The following is a 19,863-nucleotide window of genomic DNA, read 5'->3' as shown; positions in this document are numbered from 1 at the left end:
ATCTGCCAGATTCTAATAGTGCTTCATTTATAGGAAGGGCTACCCGGGCTGACGATGGTGCATAGAAAATGTCGAGCCATTTGTGATGTGTCTCCTGCACTACTTCTAATGGGATCTAAAGGGTGTCCGCTGCCCTCTTCATCAGATCTTGAAATTATTTGAAATCATCGTGAGGCGGCGAAGGGGATGACAACTTCAACTGGGGAAGAAGAAGAAATATTAGAATATGGAGTAGCCTCCTCATCAGCTCTCCTTTCCTGGTCCTCGAATGTATCCTCATTGGAGATTGTTTAGGAGAAACAGAAGGAGTTGAAGAATGTTCCCTGGGATGATCTACATGAGCAGTGCGCACTTCAGAAAACAGTTGCTGATAAATAGCCCAGGGATCGCAGTATGCCCACTGGGGCGGACCATATGGGAATGGTGGGTGCATCCAGGGTTAGTTGTACCAGGTGGATGTTTGGTGGACTTTGATGGTAGAAGCCTGAAAGTGTTCTAAACAGTCCAGGTTCTGGTTAAACAAATATAGGTAGGCAGTCAGCAGAAACCTGCACAGAAATCTGGGAGTCTGAAGAACTCCCTTTCATAGTCTGGTGGAGTGGGGGAATGGAAGAATAATCAGCCATCTTTCAGAAGGTGTTGAGTACTGGGGAGGCAGGTGGTCCTGGAGAAAGGTGAAATAGTGGAGATAAAATTGGTTGTGGTACCAGAGGTCTTGAACTCAGAGGAGAGACAGCCTCCTCGGAAACCAGCAGGACTACTTGCATCTGATGAAGTGGGCATTCACCCATGAAAGCTTATGCTCCAATACTTCTGTTAGTCTTAAAAGGTGCCACAGGACCCTCTGTTGCTTTTTACAGGACTACCTTTGAGAACCTGAACTCTTGCGGTATTGGGTGAGCCAATACAGTGACCTGGTGAGTCCCAGCTGTAGAGCTGTGAGGTACCGAAGGCTGGACTCACTGTTCCAGTTGTACTGATGGTCTAGGTACCGATGAGGCAGTGGAAGACAAAGAGCGTACTGCCTTCTTAGTCAAGTGCTTAGAATTGGTAGTATCTTGCCCATATATCCTTGGTATGGGACTCAAGGATGCATATGGTGCATGAACAAGACGAACAGGTATTGCCACTGAAATCTTCTGATTGAAGGTGGACATGCACACCTCAAGTAGAGTACCCAAAGGGAAACTACCTGAAGTAGTAGTAGTTACGAAAACAAGATTCTAGATCACTACAGTAAAATCAGTGTTAAGATTCACTACTCTGGCACTTGGAGAGAAAAGATCACCCAGATAACATTAGTTCAATATTGATTTCTATACATGTTTAACATGATTCAACCTGAATTATTGTTTAATGCTGCTACAAGAAGACATGAATATCCAGAGCAAGACCATCTTTTTTTTAATCCAATGCAGTGTTCATTTATTTTTGTACATACAAAAAGAGCCACCCTCTTTGATTCCCCCCACCCCCAAAAATCTCTCCTTTACAAACAGTTAAAAATTAAAAACCAGATGATGACAGGTTAATTTTGGTACAATTATTCAGCAACATAGCTGTCATAATTAGAGTTAAATTTCCTACAAGGTTACTTGTAGGGAAATCCTGATTATTGGCCAAATAAAATTCCATATTACAAGTTAGCAAATTCTAGTACAAAAATAGTCCTTGTGTTAGAACAGCCTCTTATAATTATATTCACAGGTTTGAGTCTATTGGCTGCATAATACCTTAATATTTTATGAAATTTCTTTTTATATGGCTCATTCATCTAATTCAATATAGTGTTGAGCCTCAATCAATCCTCAGGCAAAAAACCCTGAACAGGGTTAATATGCTGCTCAGTGTACTCTGAAGTACTGTGCTTTTCACAGGACATCCAAAAAAATCCCCAAACTGTTCTCAGCTAGTCTCCTTGATATCACAATGAGATCCAGACCCAAAAGGACCCCCCTGAAGTACAGATCCACAACCTTCTGTAGGAACACAGGCCACAGCTTTGATGTTCAAATTCCACTTGGAAAACAGGTCCAGCTCCTCCACTCATTTCCACATTTGCCTTTGTGAGCTTCTTTAGAAATTAAAGCTTAGCACTCATGAAAGATGTGGGGCCATTCTGGTACTGCCCCTTTCAGGAGTGTCCCATTCTGGCCGGGCTTTCTCCTCTTCTGTCTCTGGTTAATGCGGTTCAGCAGTTTCCCTTAGACCATGCCCTTCAGGGAAAATCTGGGGAAATACTATTTGTCTCTCAAGATGTCTAGCTGCTCTTGATATTCTGTGAAAAGCCTCTGGAAACGGAGGTTCTGTCCGATGACAGGAAGCAGTTCTTTCAGTAGCTCTCTCTTTCGTAAACCCTGCACAAAAACGTCAAAAATCCTCAAATTTATTTTATATCATTAATGCAGACATTTGATACAGGATTCACTTAAGATTAGTGTGGTCTCTCTTTATCTTAGAGAGCTGTTTATTTGGTGTCACCTCCTGTTATTTAGATGTCAACAGTAATAATAATAAAGTCTTTAGGAGTTCATATTAAATGTTCTTGTTGCTGCTTCCATGTGGTGATAGAATGTGGAACTTTTCTTTGAAGGGCACATGTTTCTTTGGCATATCAGCCCTTTCAAAGGTACATACCTGGTGAACGGAGAGCACTGAAGGTGCGACCTGTTCCATCTATTAGGTATGTTAGACAGCATCAGTGGAGATAATGGATTGTTAAGTGTTTGTATACAGTGCCAGAGAGAATAAAGGAGGTTACTATTTAGGTAATGGAAAGGATGGATTAGATATAGAATGGAAGGGATTCCACAGTGATTAAAGTCTTTGGAGACTGCTTGCTTGCTACTCAATTTGAAGTATACTTGAGGTTAAAGGGCTATCAACCTTCCCAACAGTTAAAAAGTTACACAAACATATTAACCAGACATATCTTCTCCCTTAAGAAACAGTGGTTGGTCAAGGCTTGGCTCATACAATTTACTTCCTTCCTTGTGAATCAGCACCATGCTGGCACAGCTTTAGAAACAGTATTTAAGTTAAGTGAAAACTCCCTTTAAAAAAAAAAAAAAAAAAACATGGAACCCCAAAACAATGGCATGAAAGCCTTAGCAGTGAACTTTTAAAATAAAAGCTGGAAATTACCTATCAGATGACACTTTTAAGGGTAAATCAAATTTTGGGTTCTCAACTTTGGAGGTGTTCTTTTAAATGTTACCAAAATAAACTATGAGAGGAAATGTAAAGTACATTCAGTAATTTAAATTAAAACTGTCTAGTTTATACACAAAAGGAATGTCTCCCCTACTTTATTTAAAAACGAAAACCAGCACTTACCACTACTGTTGATTCCCACTGACTTCCAGCTGAGTAATGGACTGGACCCAATAAATCTTTGCATAATTCTCGCAGGCGATATTCAAACCCTGAGAATTACCAGAAATAAAACATTCATAAACATGAAATTATGCCCACTACACAATATAAATGACATATAATTTAAGACAGAGTTACAAGTATCTAGACAAGAACAACATAAGGACAAACCAATATGAGTTCTGTAAAGATAAATTATTCCTCCCTAACCAATAAGAATTATTGAAACATTAAAACAGTAAATAAAGACAGGCTGGTGGATTTATTCTAGAACTTCCAAAAAGTTTTATCAACAGTTCTCCACAAAAAGGCTGTTAAAAGTGATCTACATAGGAAAAACAATGGAATGATTATCACATTTTTTATTATAAATACAACCTGAAAGACACCCCTCCTTTCCGAACCTGCCGCCCCCCCCCCCAAAAAAAATGTCAGCTTGTTTTTTGTGTTATACATGTCTGCCCTGGTAGACTCCGGTAACTGTTGAAATGATGACACCACAAAAAAGTCAGACTGAAAGTTGAGTAATTGAGAGAAGAATTAAATTTTTAGTAAGACTGTTTAAAACTTGGGTTTTTTGATTAACACATATTTAATGCCAATACCTAAAAACAGCTTGGAAAAAGAATGTCTTTGATAAAGACTCAACATCCCTGCCTGTTATATTAAGGTGAGAGGGTTTGTAATAATCATGCTTCCAGATCCTCACTAAAGATCCTTCAGCCCCTGGATCCCAAGAGGAAAACTAGGAAAGACCAGACTTGACATTTTTTAAACTTATCAGATAAAAAACCAAGATGAAGGCCTTTAAAAAACACACACAAAAACTTTTCAAGCCAACTTTACATCAGAAAGTAACAAAAAGGGCAGAAGCCCAATTTAAAAAAAAAAAAAAAAAACTTTTGCAAGTGTATTTAAGGTAATTTGGAAATCACAGGATGAGAGGTAAAGTCTTATAACAGAGTTTAAAAAATGGTTAGGAATTAGGAATCTATGTAGGAATAAATAGGATCAATACAATGATCTACATATTTCAGCATTTATTAATCTGGAAGACTGGGTGAACAGTGCAGTGGCATAAAACACTGAGCAAAATTGAATGTTCAGAGTAGGTTTAATGTATTTTTCAGTTTGCCAGTTAGGTTCTGAATTAGTTTTAACTTCTTAGAAAAATAACTAGGTGTCATTATGGACAAATCAAGAATCAAATATTAAACTTGGTTAAGGAGGGAGTGAGAGAACCACATTTATTTAGAGAAGTGTAATCTAGTGCATTGAATTTGGGACTGAGAGGCAAGAACTCCTGAATTTGATTCTGATTCTGCCAGTAATTCAATGTGTGGCTGTAAGTGAGCCACTTCACCTCTGCCACAGTTTTCCCATATGTAAAATGGTTATGTGGGTGAAGAGAAGGTCCCATGTAGGAGAGATTAAGATAAGGGGGACCATTTAATTTGGAAAGCAGACAAGTGGAGATATGCTAGAGAGCTGTAAAATCTGAAAGAGACAGAGAAGGCTAGTTGGTTATCCTTATTTCATAATGTAGAAAAGAAGATACTCAAAAATTGGAAATTACCAAATGGAAAGTTATTCCCCACCCCCTTCTTTGCATAAACAAAAATTAACCTATGTAACTCACGGCTCCAAGCTATTACATTAAATAGATTAGCAGATTTTTGTTTACAGTTTAGACATTTACATGAATAAGAGTAGAACTTCTGCAGCTATATTAGCCATGATAAAAGTCACAAAGGGTTAGTAATTCCTCTGCTGCAGGACAAAATGTGATCACCAATTGAGTCAGGAATAAATTTTCCTCATGGTGTATTACTAAAAATTACATGCTTTATGAGGGTTTTACAGCATCCAGCAGCAGCTGCTATTGGGGACAGTATATAGATCCTGGGGGATAATTTGACTATTAAGTAATGTGTATTTCTATACTTAAATCCAGAGATGGCACTTCTCCTCCCAGTACACTATCTATATTTAACATACAAGCAAAAGAGCCTCCACTATGGACCACCTTCGGAAGCAAATGCGCTGAAGTTTTTTTTTTTTTTTTAAATAACCACAAAGGTGCCAAACAAAAGGACACTGAGAACAGTCACATACATAATGAGAATACGGGAGTTCTGAAAAATCCATCAGATCTGCAAAGAAATAGCATTGCATATCAGACCTCACCTTCATTAACTAGGTACCGTGCATAGATAAGGAGCCAATGGCGGTATTCATGACTGGATTGTAACATAAGTGCCGCTGCTATCTGATTCTCTAGGTAAGCCAGTGTTGTTTCTTGTTGTACTAAATGAGGCATGGAGAACAGTCTTGCAGCTTGCCTTCCTGAACTATAAACCAAACATGGCACAAAGTCAGAGAACAATTAGAAAAAAATTCCCCTAGTGCAGAAGCTATTCTTCTAGTCTTTCACATATCAATGGTATTTGGTGCTTTCCCAGTTTGCACCTCTACTGCCAAAGGCCACTGCCTATAAATCTTCTGCACCTGACAGATGGAAAGACCCTTGGACCTGTCTACATTGGCACCAGACCCAGACTGAACCACCAGGGCACTAGGTTCAATGATCCCCCAGTCCCTTCAGACTTTCCACCTGGGGAGCAGTAACCAATAGGAGCTTCCACAGCCACCTGAAATCATCATTCACTCAACTTGGAAACTGGATTTTACTATATTGTCATTGACCACTTCTCCCTTGTCACCCATCCCTCTCCTACCACTGCAACCTCTCAGGTGCCCAAACCCACTCTCTCTTGTCCACTGGTTCTCCACCACCTCCTCATTTACTTCTCTCCTTTCTCCTCCCCACTCCCATAACCCCCTCCTCTTGCCCACTTCAATCCTGAGTGTGCACCACTCCCCTCCACCACAGCAAAGCTCAGTTTATATAGTTTCATTTACATTATAAAGTGAAATATATAAGAAAATGGACAAAATGAAACTAACACAGTAAGTTCCTATCATCATCCTGATCACTTTGCTTGTATGCTGCATCCCTTTTGTCCTCCCTTCATCTGGTTTTTGTCTTTAACATTATAAGCTCTTCAGGGTAGGGGCTGTCTTCTTGTATGTTTATATAACCCTTTAGAACACTCCTGAACCCCCACCCAGAAGAGTGTGAAAGCCAGGAAACTAAATGAAGGCTAGTTTTATAAATGGTCTTTGTAAAAGGCTGGAAATTCTTTTTTTTTAAGTTAACTACAATGTTCTAATAAAGTTACTTTTTGAAGTAACTAAAACATCTTTACAAACCTTAACTAATTTTTCATCTGGATATTTTCTTTTTTACAAAATAAATCCAAACTGTTATTTCCATTCTTTCTATTTTTAAATCCTAATTTTCTTGACTTTTTTTTTAAAAGGAAAGAAGGAAAATAAGTCCAATTACCCTACTTACAGCCTCTCTCATGTGGGCATAAAAATTAGTAAAATAAAATCAAAGTTGGCTATGAGAGAGTATATAAATTAGAAACCAGGGATGTGAGTAGCAAGTGAAGATGAGCCACTGAGCTGTCTATGGACACCTCCGCTGGCTCTTGCTGTTCCCTGGTGGTGTGATCAGAAGTTAAAAATATGCAGCAAATGACTAATTAACCATCCGATCTTCCCTAAAATTCTCAGTCTCCACAGAATAAGCCAACTAAGGACAACTGAATAAACCAAAGTTGAAGCTTGTAGACCAAACCACTTTTGGGATGATGGTCCAATAAGTAAGTTATAAAATCACAATGCAAAATGTAAGAAATCCAATTTAGATAAACAAAGTGATATTCTATAAACATAAATGAGAAACACTGCACCAACAGGTAAGGAAGAACTATAAAAGTAGAATTATTAAGCATAGTGTGCAGCCTTCTTACTACCCAAATATTCTCTGAGCTAAACAGATACAAGGTTACAAAGATGTAAGGCTTAAACATACTCTCTGTACGAATCTGACAGATTAGCCCTCCAACCCACTGATATTTCTGAAAATAACTAAGTAATTCAAGCATTCAGTCACGCTGAAACTAGACAGCACAACAGAAATTAACACCAGGCAATTTAGTTTACTGTATATGAAGCAGAAACAGACCACTTGGCTGATCAGCGAACACAAATAAAATGTCTAAATGCATACTTTGATGTTCGTCCCTGTATTATGGCTAAGGGTCCTGAACACAGCATGGCTTCTTGGGATGGTAAACTATTCCTGTAGTCTGCACATTGTGCTAAGGAGTCCTGTTTGTCAGAGACAAGATTCCTGTGGGGGGAAAAAAAACAAGAACATATTACAACACAGTGAATGGTGGATCAGGTGGCAGATGACTCTGTTCTATTCTGCTTTATACTCGATTTGCATTTTCACAATAAAAAAATTATTAAAGCTAATGTTAAAATTATATAATACACAGGTTAAGAAAAGTGTCTCTACATCTGGGTATAGTGCTTAAATTATGCAGAAGTACAGAGGTTGGTTCAAAAGTCATACAATACATCTAGTACATAATCAACAATAACCCAAATTTAGATTAATAAATTTAATGATACACACTGGTGCAATGTACAAGGCTTTGGGCCAAATCCTGCTCACCTTATTTACACAAATGGTCCCATTGAAGTCAATGGGATTAGTCACATAACCTAAACAGGATTTGGCTTGGAGCTCTGAGAAGCATAAGAGAAAATCCACCAGCACATTTTACAGGTTCCAGATTGAAAACAAAAATTCAAATCCTCTGTAGGACCAAGGCTGTACGGAACCTAGGTAATTACTTTCTCATCATGAAACTAACTTTACTCCAAGACCCTCCACACATCAGATCCTACTCTCAGACTGCTGATCAGCCATTCTGGCATTTCCCTTACACTGAAGATATGATGCCTCCTTCATACTGACAGGGGAGAGTTGACAGCTACAACTCCCACTTCCTACACCTAATTAAGGCTATCATCTACATAGGTTTGACAGGCTGGGGAATTGATTGCTCAAATGAATGCCACTTGTATGCTTACCAGACAACTAAGATACACAATGGCACAAATACTTACAGTAATCTTAATTGTTTAATCATGGTTAATTTGAGCTGGTGACTAAGGGACTATTCTTTTATATAAATCTGAGGATGTGGCACAAACAGAAAAGTGACAGGAAATTCAGATTCCATCCTCCATTCTTCAATGGTTTAATTGTTGTGGAGAAAAAGACAGCAGGATTTAAGTTCAAGGTCAACCTTAACTGTGAATAATATCAAGGCTGTGACAGACATGGACTAGTGCTAGGCAGTAAAAATTAGATTTTCTCTGGGGTGTTTTCCCTCCGATTTATTTAAAGAAATATTAATCTAAACACACAAACTACCGTCTAAATATAAGAGAGCATCCAAGTTTCCTGGCAGCTGTTCTGGACTAATTTTTTCCAAAGACTATTTTACATTCAGAAATTATGAACGTCTGAATGACCAAACCATTTTAAATCCATGTCAACTTCCAGTTAGTTACAAGCAACCCTACGACAACAAATCAGAGTATATATGTAACAGGTGGGGAAAAAAGGGTAAGGAAATAAATTTCAGTTTAAGCTTTTAATTTACAAGGCTTAGTTTAAACAGTACTGAATTATAAAAACATGAAAGGGACTGGCCCAGCCATCCATGTACTAGTACATGGGGAGCAAAGTAGAAGACAAGCCCAGTGTTTCCGCTCGGGTTAGTTTTCAGAGTACAGAATTAAGGGGCAGTAAATCAGAACTGGCATGCTATCACAGCCAACTTTATAAAAGGTAGGAAAGAATGTGCAACTTACCACGTAGAAAGAGAAGGATTAAAACAATATGCCTTTCCATCAGACAGGCTCATTACTGGTATACCATGCTGAGTCAGCAAAATTTGAGAGACAGATGTATCACTTCCTACAGATTAAATCAAATCTCATGATTTCCTCCGAAGTAATCATTACATAACATTTAAAACACTACACATTTAAAGTACTATACAGCCATTAATTAATCCTCGCAAGAGCCCTACTGAAACAGGTGAGACTAGTGTTACTCCCATTTTACTGGCAGGGAAGCTGAGGCAAAGAGGTGAAGTAACTCACTGAATGCACATAAGCAAGTCAGTAGCAGAGCTGCATTTAGAAGCCAGGGCTCTTAGCACTGAGTTCTGTGTACTATTACATGTGTCATTTCTTTGCAACTATCATTAAATAATCTGGAGAAATTGCAATATACATAAAGGGTTGGTTAAAAGGGAAATATTTGCAGTATCTCAGGGCAGAATATTCACCCAATTATTTTTCTGTCATCTTTAAAAATAAACCCTTTAGTTTACAGGTATCTCCAGGCCAATCTCCTAACAAACTATGCTTGGGAAGGTGTGGATAAACATGCTGTAATGCTCAAATATTCATTATCTCCTGCTTAACAACGTGTTCTGATTCTACAGTCCTACGGAGCATGTTTTGAGCACAGGACCAATTGACCAGGGCTTGTGGTTGTCTGTCTGAAAAGACTTCTGCAGTCTGCTGGGTTCATACCACACACAGATACAAATACTTCTCGAACTGCCTTTGATTAATACTACTAAGATTAAATCCAGATAGAAGGCCAGGGCGTTTCTTGTAACGCTGATTTTTTTTGCCAGATACTGGCAAGGGCAGAAAACAGATTTGTTAAATTCAGATAATTTCTGATCAGTTAAGTTTTAAAATATCTGATTATATGCAAGATATGCATTGGGGACTGCAATAGTGTTATGGGATTTATACACCAGATTAGAAAGTGTTTCATGATAACTCTACAACATTGCATTTCCACATTTAAAAACAAAACAAATTACAGGATCCTTAATAGTTTGCTATCTCCTTATATTTTTATCTTGATTGTTTCTGTGGTAATCAAACATTATCCAGTGATTTCCATTTAACACCCAACTATGTACAGAAGAAAACCTATTTATTTTTGCTTTATAGGGGTAGGTAGAATTTTAGCACACTCGTTAATGGCTCAATATATTACAGGAGGACTGAAAGACTAAGGTTGGCAGGTAAACGTGCCCTTTCATTACCTGCTAATATTGTTTGCAGAGACTCGTCTTTAACAACCACTGACTGTTTATGAACATCCCTGAAGGGAGAGAAAAGATGGGGGAGGAGGGAAAGCTATACATTAAAAAGAAATGAATATGCCAATCTTATAACAAATCAGTTTCTAGAATGTTCCTGATTAAAATTTGTAACTTAATATTTTCTTCATTATTTTGACAACACAATTTTGGCAAGGCAGAAAATAGCAAAGCTGAGCGGTATGCACCCCTGCTTCCGAAAAGGATTATAAAAAGAATTATTTGCACTTCTATGGCCCTTTCTGTTAGAGAATCTCATCACACTTTTCAAACATTAAGTCTCACAACACATCTGTGAGATAGGTATGAATTATTTGCCCCATTTTACAGATAAGTAAACGAATGTAGAGAGAGGTTAAGTGAACTGTCCAGGGTCACAAAGTGAGACAACAGCAGAGCTGGGAACTGAACCCATGCCTTCTGACTCCTAGGCCCATACTCTGGCTCAGGGATCGGCAACCTTTGGCGCGCGGCCCATCAGGGAAATCCACTGGCGGGCCGAGATGGTTTGTTTACCTGCAGCAGCTGCAGGTTCAGACGATCGCAGCTCCCACTGGCCATGGTTTGCCGTTCCAGGCCCCTCCAGGCTCAGGGATATGCTGGCCACCGCTTCCCGCACCCCCATTGGCCTGGAATGGTGAACTGCAGCCAGTGGGAGCTGCGATCGGCTGCTGCAGGTAAACAAACCATCTCGACCCGCCGGCGGATTTCCCTGATAGGCCGTGTGCCAAAGGTTGCCAATCCCTGCTCTAGCTGTTAGACAATACTCTTCAAATGTCAATGCTGATTTACTAAAAATGAAGATTTTAATGATTTCTATGTTTCCTTCTTTCCCTTAATTCCACAGACTAAAATCACCCTGTCTTAGAAGGCAGCTTAAACAAATGACCCTTAGTAAGATAAACCATCCACTTTCTAGTGTGAAATTCACCCCTGTGCAGAGTTCCACTTAAGCCTGCAAAAGAGAGCAGGCAGGACATATGTCTTGCATGGTGGGCCCTCTACAGAGGGCTGAATATCACATCCACAAATAAGACTCGATGGAAAGCTAACCTGATTTGAACCAGAGCATCAGCAGGCACATGACAACCCAGCCACTAGAAAAAAAAATCATTTATCAGCTCCAATCAAAGTCATTAACTGGAAGCAGTAAGGTAACCAGTCAAACTCAGCCCATGCTTACGGGCAGTCATGACAGCATAATTTAGTACTCACCACACAGACAGCGTAGCAATAGTGGTGAGAGCCATGACGTAGGAACCTGTGCAATGTAAAGCGGAGATAGGCGAATGCAATATAATAGGTGGGAGAAGGCGACGACCACAAGCTGAAAATACAGATAAGGTCCTCTTCTCACAGGCTACACTCACCACATCACTGAAAATGATCAAAAGGAAACATTTAAATTCAGCTAAATGAAAGAGGCAAGATCTCTTGGGTTATCATACAACTTGAAGAAGGTCCCACTGATAAATTGTGAGGATTCAGAAAACTTGTCTCCAGAAAGCACAGGCAAAAACACAGGAGAATGTGTTTTTGAATCCTAAATTCAAGTCTCTCACTCGGCAGATGGAGGTGACTGCGACGTATCAGTGGGGAAGGAAAGGAGGCGTGCCTGGTCAGAATAAGCCTCGGCATACTGGCCATATGAAGAAGAGGTTGCTTTTTGAAACAAGACCGTTTCCACACACAGAAGAATGTACAGAGCGAATGGTCTGTCAAGACAATGGAATGACGAGGCTCTCTTTAGAAGGCAGGGAGGGAGCTGTGCACTAGCAGGCTAGAGCATTGCCGAAGTGAAAGTAGGGAATTGCTAGATGACAAAATGTAAAAGTCCCTTTCATGGTGATGTGAGGTTAAAGATTTGAATTACCTCGCAATCAAAGCCCTGGGTGCATGTTTCAAAGGCGGTGTTGGATAGCATTTCCGTCAGTGAGGAAGGCTTATACTGTAAAGATAGCGCTTCTTACCTCCTTCATTAAAGAGCATGGGAGATTTTGGCCCAAACTTTACATACTTATTATTTCTATCCTGCTCTAGGGTATGCTTCCAATCTAACCACTGGATAAGGTATGTGAATGATCGGGAGTTTGCAGTTTACTGTTATGGATGACAGGACACGGTACGAAGGAGAGCTCTGATAACAGCGGTATTTAACTTTGTAACCAACCCTCTTCCTAACAAGCTTGAAACTCAGGCCAGGCTAACCTAACCTCGTGGTGGGCTTGGGCTGAAGTCTGAGTCAACTTGGGCCAATGTGAGCTTTTGCAAAACATTACAGCTCAACACACAACAGCTTCACAAAAAAACATGTAAAACTTGTCAATTTCAGCTGTGATTTATGAGTTTAATTTGTTCCAATCCAAAACTCAGCATAACTCTTAAAGGCGTGAAACCAGAAAAAGGTTCAGATGAATTCCTGTGAACCAGACTTGTGGGTATCTTTGTCACAGTTTGGACCTCAACAAGATCATACAGTTTAAATTAAACTTCTGATGCAAAAACTAAAGGCTGCTGTTGAGGAGGACGAGAAACTGCACGTATCTCTGAGGAAACACGTATCCCACAAAAATATTCTATTTAAAGTGTTCTTTTAAATCTTCAATCATTGTGGCATTTGCTGTTTAAACAACTGTTGCTTCTAATTGTTCAGTCCATTCTAATGGGGGAATTTAATGGAGGAATGCAATGTCTGACAAAGAAAGTATTTTAATTGGCTAATGGGGACACGGGATGCTATAAAGCCTTTGGTTAGGTCAGGACCCTAGGGGCTAATTCACTGGTGAGGCTGCCATCAGGTCTACATACAGTGCATATTATATTTATTCATATCACATGGTTAATACCAAAGCATTGTGTACAGGTTACAAAAGCAGTAACCAAAAAAACAGCAAACCGCAATGATCAACAAAGCCAATGCCCCCGGTTACTAATGCTACAGGAGGAGGAAAGAAGAACATAAGTGTCCTAGAGCGGGCTGGCAAGAAGAGGAAGAAGAGAAAGGTCTTAGGAAGATGTTTTGCACTATGAAGAATCACACAACTCCATAAAAACAAGGGATCCTGTCATGCACTGTAATAGTGAATTTAAACAAACATTTTGCAAAATATACCATGCACCAGGGGTTAAAATAATAAAGACAAATGGGTAGCAATATTCTCTGAAGCTATTGAAATTTGGTAAATTTTAAATACCTATATATTTTATTCATGTAATCGGAAGTTCTCAAAGGGAACCTTGAATAAAGTTTCCACTAACCACTTGTTTAATAGTGTAACAATACAGCCCTAAATACTTTCTCCTGCCAAAGGACTATCACTCCTTTTCTGCAAGCTCCTACTTCTACAAGCAAATTCTCTTACCAGCTTCCAGCTGCAGTAAGAATTCGACTGGTGAGGACAGTCTCCCATTCTTTGCCTTCCCGATTACACTTTAACCTGCTCAGCTTGGAACCTCCCACTGTGGTCATCTCATTCTCCACCTCAATGTACATGGAGGGATCTGAACTTACCTGAAAAAAAGAAAAGGAAAAATCGTTTTACACAGAGGAAAATTGCTCAGGGAAGTGTCAAGTAAAGTAGGTCCAAAATAGGGCCCAATTAAACCTTGGCATCTGATAGAGAAAACACTCTGGAGTTGTTTGTTTAAAATATCCTCAAAATACACCAAATTACTTCAAAAGGAAGAGATTCCAAAGGCAACTGGTCACTCAAGGCTACTCCTCATCAATAATTTATGTGTATTTTGAGCCCACCAATTGAAAAAAGGGTTTATATTTTCAGTCATCTGTTCTTCCTAAATCCTGGACACCAAATCTAGTTCAAACAAGGCCGATGCTGCAGCCTTTCAGGATTCCTGCAGTCAAAGCCAGACTTCTATGGTAAAAGCACACAGACAAGGGACTAGTAGGTACATGATTCAGTGTTATGTTAGGCCCTCCAGGTGCTGAGCATGTCACTTTACCGCATGAAGAGACCTCAGAGGAAATGCCCAGTTTATGTAGAAAGCTGTCTATGGCGCATGTGTGAAGAGAAAGCACCAGCCCTGTCTGGAGTTCCTGCTGCCACCACTTCTCTTGTAACACCAAGGCTAAATAAAGGAAGAAGGGAGGGGCGCCTAAGAGGGGAAAATATGTTTGTCTTTGAAGCCAAGTCAGGTGAGAAAAGAAGGAACGAATTGCTGAAATGGATTGCCTCTGCAGATGAGGTAGGAAAGAAGGTGGCACAAGCCAGAGGGTGCATGTGACTTACTTAGGTCCCGAAGCCAAGTCAGGTACGGGAGGGGAAGAGTCAGTTGGGAGGCCTACAGTGGCAGGAAGGAGCCAAGTGGAAAAGTCTTAGAAGAAAGTGGGGTGGGTAAAGCTCCTTCTTGGACAAGGCAAAGGAATTCTGCTCCAATCCTTTAGTTTAATATAACTATTCTGAGCGTCTTAAGGATATTTTTGGCAAAGTAAACATTTCTTGGGAAAAATGCCTTTTAAGTAAACAACGTTGCTGTCATCCACTTACTTGCAATGTAAACGATTTCTGTGGGATTGGGGTTGGCAGTTTAAGTGCTAATGCTGGTGCAGAGATGCAAGTGGCATCCTTCTCAGAGGCCAGTGCAGCTGGGGACTGAAAAACAAAAGTGTCAACAACAGTAACAAACAGAGCAATTAAAGACAAAAAGAAAATCTTATGAACAAATGGAACAGTGCACGGTTATCACTCACAAAAGCACCTCAGTACAGATATACCCTAGTCCAGATTGTGTTGCCAAGAGGGAAACCTCAACAAATGTTCAAACACACATCAGAAAAACCTCATGCAAAACTTTTTTTTTTTTTTTAAATACATATTGCATAAATACTGTGTCTTCATTCTCTAAACTAGCTGCTAAGAATTTTCAGGAACAATATGTGGTCATTGTGGCCGGCATTAGGCCATCTTTAACACTTCCCATCTGTACTAACTTAATGGAAGCTCCAGTATGTTTCAGGGCAAGGCCAGCCTTTGAATGTTGGTAATGAAAAGGGCTATTGCAACCGAAGGATGGGAAGTACTGTCATAATGTTCTCTACTGCCCTGTATTGAATGGAAGGTCATACCTCCTCAAGTGTTTATAATTATGCCACCCTCTTGAATCATACTGCTGACAGCTGATGGAGTTTCTCATTTAGTTCAAGCAGCAGACATCTGTGTTTTTTGAAGCCAAGGTCCTGCATATAACTCCAATACTACATACATACTGTTTAGTTAGGGTCTGCAATATTTATATGTGCACAGCATACAGATTTGTTACATTATGTGCACCTTCATTTTAAACCTTAAGAATTAGATAAAAAGCAAGCAAGAGGACCAGCTTCAAAATTTTGAGGAACCTTAGCACTCCTGGTTTCACTTGACCACCTTCTGTCTAATCTAATGCAAGGACAACATTTTGCTTTAGTAAATGAATAGTAGAAACCGTAAATACTAATACTATGCACATTAATTAAATTATTGACATACTGACTACCTGAACAGTTAAAGTCACAGGTACTAGTCTGGAGTCCTTTCGAGGCCTGCCTTTTTTCTTCTTTTCTACTGTTTCTGCCTCAAGTTCTAGTTTACGCTTGGGCAGAGACAGCGGTTTAGTAGCTGGAATCTTCTCTTCACTGTCACTGCTGCTCTCCAGGAGATCCTTGGGCTTATTCTCTTTAATTAAATTCTGATCCTTCAATCTGCATAAAAAGTAAAAGATTTGTTTCATAATTTACATAAGTTATATTCAAAGCTGCTACCCATCCACCCACTATTAGCTTTCAAGCTAAGCATCAGGTGTATTCTCAGACTTGTTTGAATACACCTGAAAAGATGCAGAGGAAAAAAATTAAGGTAAGAAAAGGCTACTCAATCCTTTGTGCAAGTGCAAATATAGAACATACAAAATGCAGCTTCTTCAAGTAAATTTTCTGCTTAAAAAACAAATAGTAAACTAGGCTGTGGTGGCTTGCACTAACACAGGGCTGTGGTGGCTTGCACTAACACAGGGGTGGCCAACCTGTGGCTCCAGAGCTGCATGCGGCTCTTCAGAAGTTAATATGCGGCTCCTTGCATAGGCACCAACTCCGGGGCTGGAGCTACAGGCGTCAACTTTCCAATGTGCCAGTGGTGGTAGGAGGTGCTCACTGCTCAACCCCTGACTCTGCCACAGGCCCTACCCCTACTTCACCTCTTCCCCCAAGGCCCCCGCTCCTTCCTGCCCCCTTCCATGAGCCTGCCATGCCCTCGCTCCTTCTCCTCCCCCTAGAGCCTCCTGCATGCCTCAGGAGGCATGGGGAAGAAGGGGAGACGGTGATCAGCAGGGCTGCTGGCAGGTGCAGGGGAGCTGATGGGGGGCTGCTGAGGTATTACTGTGGCTCTTTAGCAATGTACATAGGTAAATTCTGGCTCCTTCTCAGGCGCAGGTTGGCCACCTCTGCACTAACACATTATTCAGCAACTAGATACTTTAAAAAAAAACAACAAGTTTTATTTTACCATTTAATGGATACTGCACCTCATGAAGAGCAATTATAATATCCAAATCAGATGACAACTAGAGTTTTGCTTAAAGAGACTGGTTTCCATTACAGCTGTAACGGAGCGATTCCATTAGGGGCAGGTGATGGGCAAAGTGGGGGAGGTGGAAGAGAACAAAACTGACAGTAGCAAGCTTGCAAATGAAAAGAACAGAAGGGCTGTAAATTAACATGTACCGCATGCTTGACATCTCTGAAGCAATGGCTTTCAATGCACATATATATACACACACACGTTATGATGATCATCAGGAATCACAGTTATTGTTAAGGTTGTAATAAAAACCTTTTTTGCAGCCTCTTCCTACCCCCAGCTTTCCAAGACGTTTACCTGGGAAGGGTGGGAGGAAGGGCATTTTTCATCTGGCGCTGATCTAAACATGCAAGGAATTTTAAGAGTAGTTCTCCTCTCTTCTCCACAGAACAGAGAAATGAGTACAAGATGGGGAGTTATTTATATTCCCAGTTCTACTGCTGTTTGTCCATAATTCTTTGCATTTATGTAGCACATTAGAAACATTAGATAGGGTTCACAACACCTCCTCAGGAGTAAATATTGTTACACCCATTTTACTGGATGGAAAGACAAAGGGCTGGTCCACACTTAGTCCGGACTTCGGACTAAGGTACGCAAATTCAGCTACGTTAATAACGTAGCTGAATTCGAAGTACCTTACTCCGGACTTACCGCAGTCCAGACGCGGCCGGAAGTCTCCCCCCGTCGACGCCGCGTACTCCTCTCGGCGAGCTGGAGTACCGGCGCCGACTGTGAGCACTTCCGGGATCGATCCGGGATCGATTTATCGCGTCTTAACCAGACGCAATAAATCGATCCCAGAACATCGATGGCGTGCCTCCGGACCAGCCGGTAAGTGAAGACTAGACATCAGAAAGGTTAAATGACTTTTGCCCAACATCATACAGAACATCAGTATCAGAATCATGATGAGAACTTAGGTCTCCTGGCCCCCAGCCCTATGCCATGATAATAGATCACAGTGACTCTCAGACAAGTCACCACCTTGCTGTCCCTCCAGCTTCCCAGGCTGTGAATTGGGATACTACTGTTTACCTCCCTCCCTCACAAGGGTACCCAACCAATGTCCCTTCTGACTTTGGGAAGTGAGCAGAAAAGACACTGTACCTCACATACATACTTGTGGACCAGTTTGCCATGCAACTGAGTCTTGGCAAACATACCCATTAGAGATACAGGAACTGCCCTACTGGATTAGACCCAAGGTCTTGCTAGTCCAGTGTCCTCTCTCTCACAATGGCCAGAACCAGATGCTTCAGAGGAATGTTTAAGAATCCCACAGTATGCAGATGTGGGGTAATCTGCCCCCCATAGTACATTTCATCCTGGTTTCTAGTAGTTAGAGATTGGCTCCAAGCCTGAAACATGAGGTTTAATAGCCTTTTCAATTTTTTTGTTATTAATCTGAAAACTCTAGATACTCACGATATCAATATAAATGTTGAATCCCTTTTTGAATCTTGCCAAGTTCTTGGCCTCAACAAAATCCTGTGACAATGAGTTCCACAGGCTAATTACATGTTGTGTGTTTACTGGTTTTGAATTTGCATTCTTTAATTTTCATTGCTTGTCCCTTGCTCTTAGTTAGGAGACAGGCAGAACCAAAGTTCCTGATCTACCTTCTCTAGACCATTCGTTATTTTATATACTTTTATCATATACCACTTATGCATCTCCTTTCTAAGACAAACATCCCATTCTTTTCAATCTCTCTTTATATGAGAGTTTTTCCAAGCCCAAGATCATTCTTGTTACTTTCCTCCGATCCCCAGTTAGGCAATATCCTTTTTTGAGATAGTGTGACCAGTACTGCACACACTATTCCAAATGAGGCCACAGCATTGATTTATATAATTGCATTATAATATTCTCTGTGTAATTGCATTATAGCATTCTCCATGTTATTCACAAGCTCATTCCTTAGGTACCCTAACATCTTGTTTGCTTTTTTGACCACAGCGTCACATTAAACAGGTCTTCAATGACTATGACGGCACCCAGCTCCATTTCTTGAGTTGATACAGATAATTTAGAACGCTGTGTATGGTATCAGAGTAGTTTAATTATTTTCCTCCAATGTGCATTACACTTTGTATTTACTGACATTTAATTTCATTTACCATGATGTTGTCCATAAACTTAGCTTGTTTAGATCTCTCTGATATTCCTCACAATCCTATCTGGTCCTAAGTATCTGAAAATAACTGTGTCTCACCTGCCAATTTGTCTACCTCATTACTCACCCCCTTTCCAGATAATAAATATGTTAAACCAATGATTCTCAACCAGGGATAAATGTACCGTTGGGAGTATGCAGAGGTCTTCCAGGGGATACATCAGCTCATCTAGATATCTGCCTAGTTTTAAACTGGCTATATAAAAAGCATTAGCAAAGTCAGGATAAACTAAAATTTCATATAATGACTTGTTTATACTGCTCTGTATACTATACACTGAAATGTAAGTACAATATTTATGTTCCAATTGATTTATTTCATAATTACTGGTAGAAATGAGAGAGTGAGCAACTGATAAATACTAGTGTGCTGTGACACTTTTGTATTTTTATGTCTGATTTTGTAAGCAAGTAATTTTTAAAGCAAGGTGAAACTTGGGGCACACAAGACAAATCAGACTCCTGAAAGGGGTACACTAGTCTGGAAAGGTTCAGAGCCCCTGTGCTAAACAACACAGGACCTAGTATGAAACCTTGAGGCACCCACTTCAAACCTTTTTGCTATGGATTACAATTGACCATTTAATCCTAATCTTTGTTTTCTGTCTCC

The 19,863-nt window shown here is 40.1% G+C and overlaps 1 protein-coding gene across 3 annotated transcripts in view; it reads right to left on the bottom strand.

Annotated features, from left to right (window-relative positions):
• Positions 1 to 1,369: 1,369 nt before the first annotated feature.
• The window catches only part of LOC117887896 (protein HIRA), a 63,523-nt gene continuing 45,029 nt past the window's right edge, over positions 1,370 to 19,863 (bottom strand). Inside the window, exons 15-24 of one of the 3 annotated variants that reach the window (XM_034790637.1) lie at positions 15,996 to 16,200; positions 15,008 to 15,112; positions 13,862 to 14,010; positions 11,715 to 11,876; positions 10,443 to 10,501; positions 9,181 to 9,286; positions 7,517 to 7,639; positions 5,563 to 5,726; positions 3,337 to 3,425; positions 1,370 to 2,357 (exon numbers count right to left, since the gene is read on the bottom strand). In XM_034790637.1, coding sequence (XP_034646528.1) covers positions 2,241 to 2,357; positions 3,337 to 3,425; positions 5,563 to 5,726; positions 7,517 to 7,639; positions 9,181 to 9,286; positions 10,443 to 10,501; positions 11,715 to 11,876; positions 13,862 to 14,010; positions 15,008 to 15,112; positions 15,996 to 16,200 — 1,279 coding nt within the window. In that variant the 3' untranslated portion in view covers positions 1,370 to 2,240. The remainder of the gene's footprint in view (positions 2,358 to 3,336; positions 3,426 to 5,562; positions 5,727 to 7,516; positions 7,640 to 9,180; positions 9,287 to 10,442; positions 10,502 to 11,714; positions 11,877 to 13,861; positions 14,011 to 15,007; positions 15,113 to 15,995; positions 16,201 to 19,863) is intronic. The other 2 variants (XM_034790635.1, XM_034790636.1) reach the window with 2 other exon arrangements.

This window comes from Trachemys scripta, chromosome 15 (assembly GCF_013100865.1).
Source record: "Trachemys scripta elegans isolate TJP31775 chromosome 15, CAS_Tse_1.0, whole genome shotgun sequence".
NCBI classification, from domain to species: domain Eukaryota; kingdom Metazoa; phylum Chordata; order Testudines; family Emydidae; genus Trachemys; species Trachemys scripta.
Note: the sequence above shows the minus strand (reverse complement) of the source record. Positions and strands in the feature narration are given on the sequence as shown.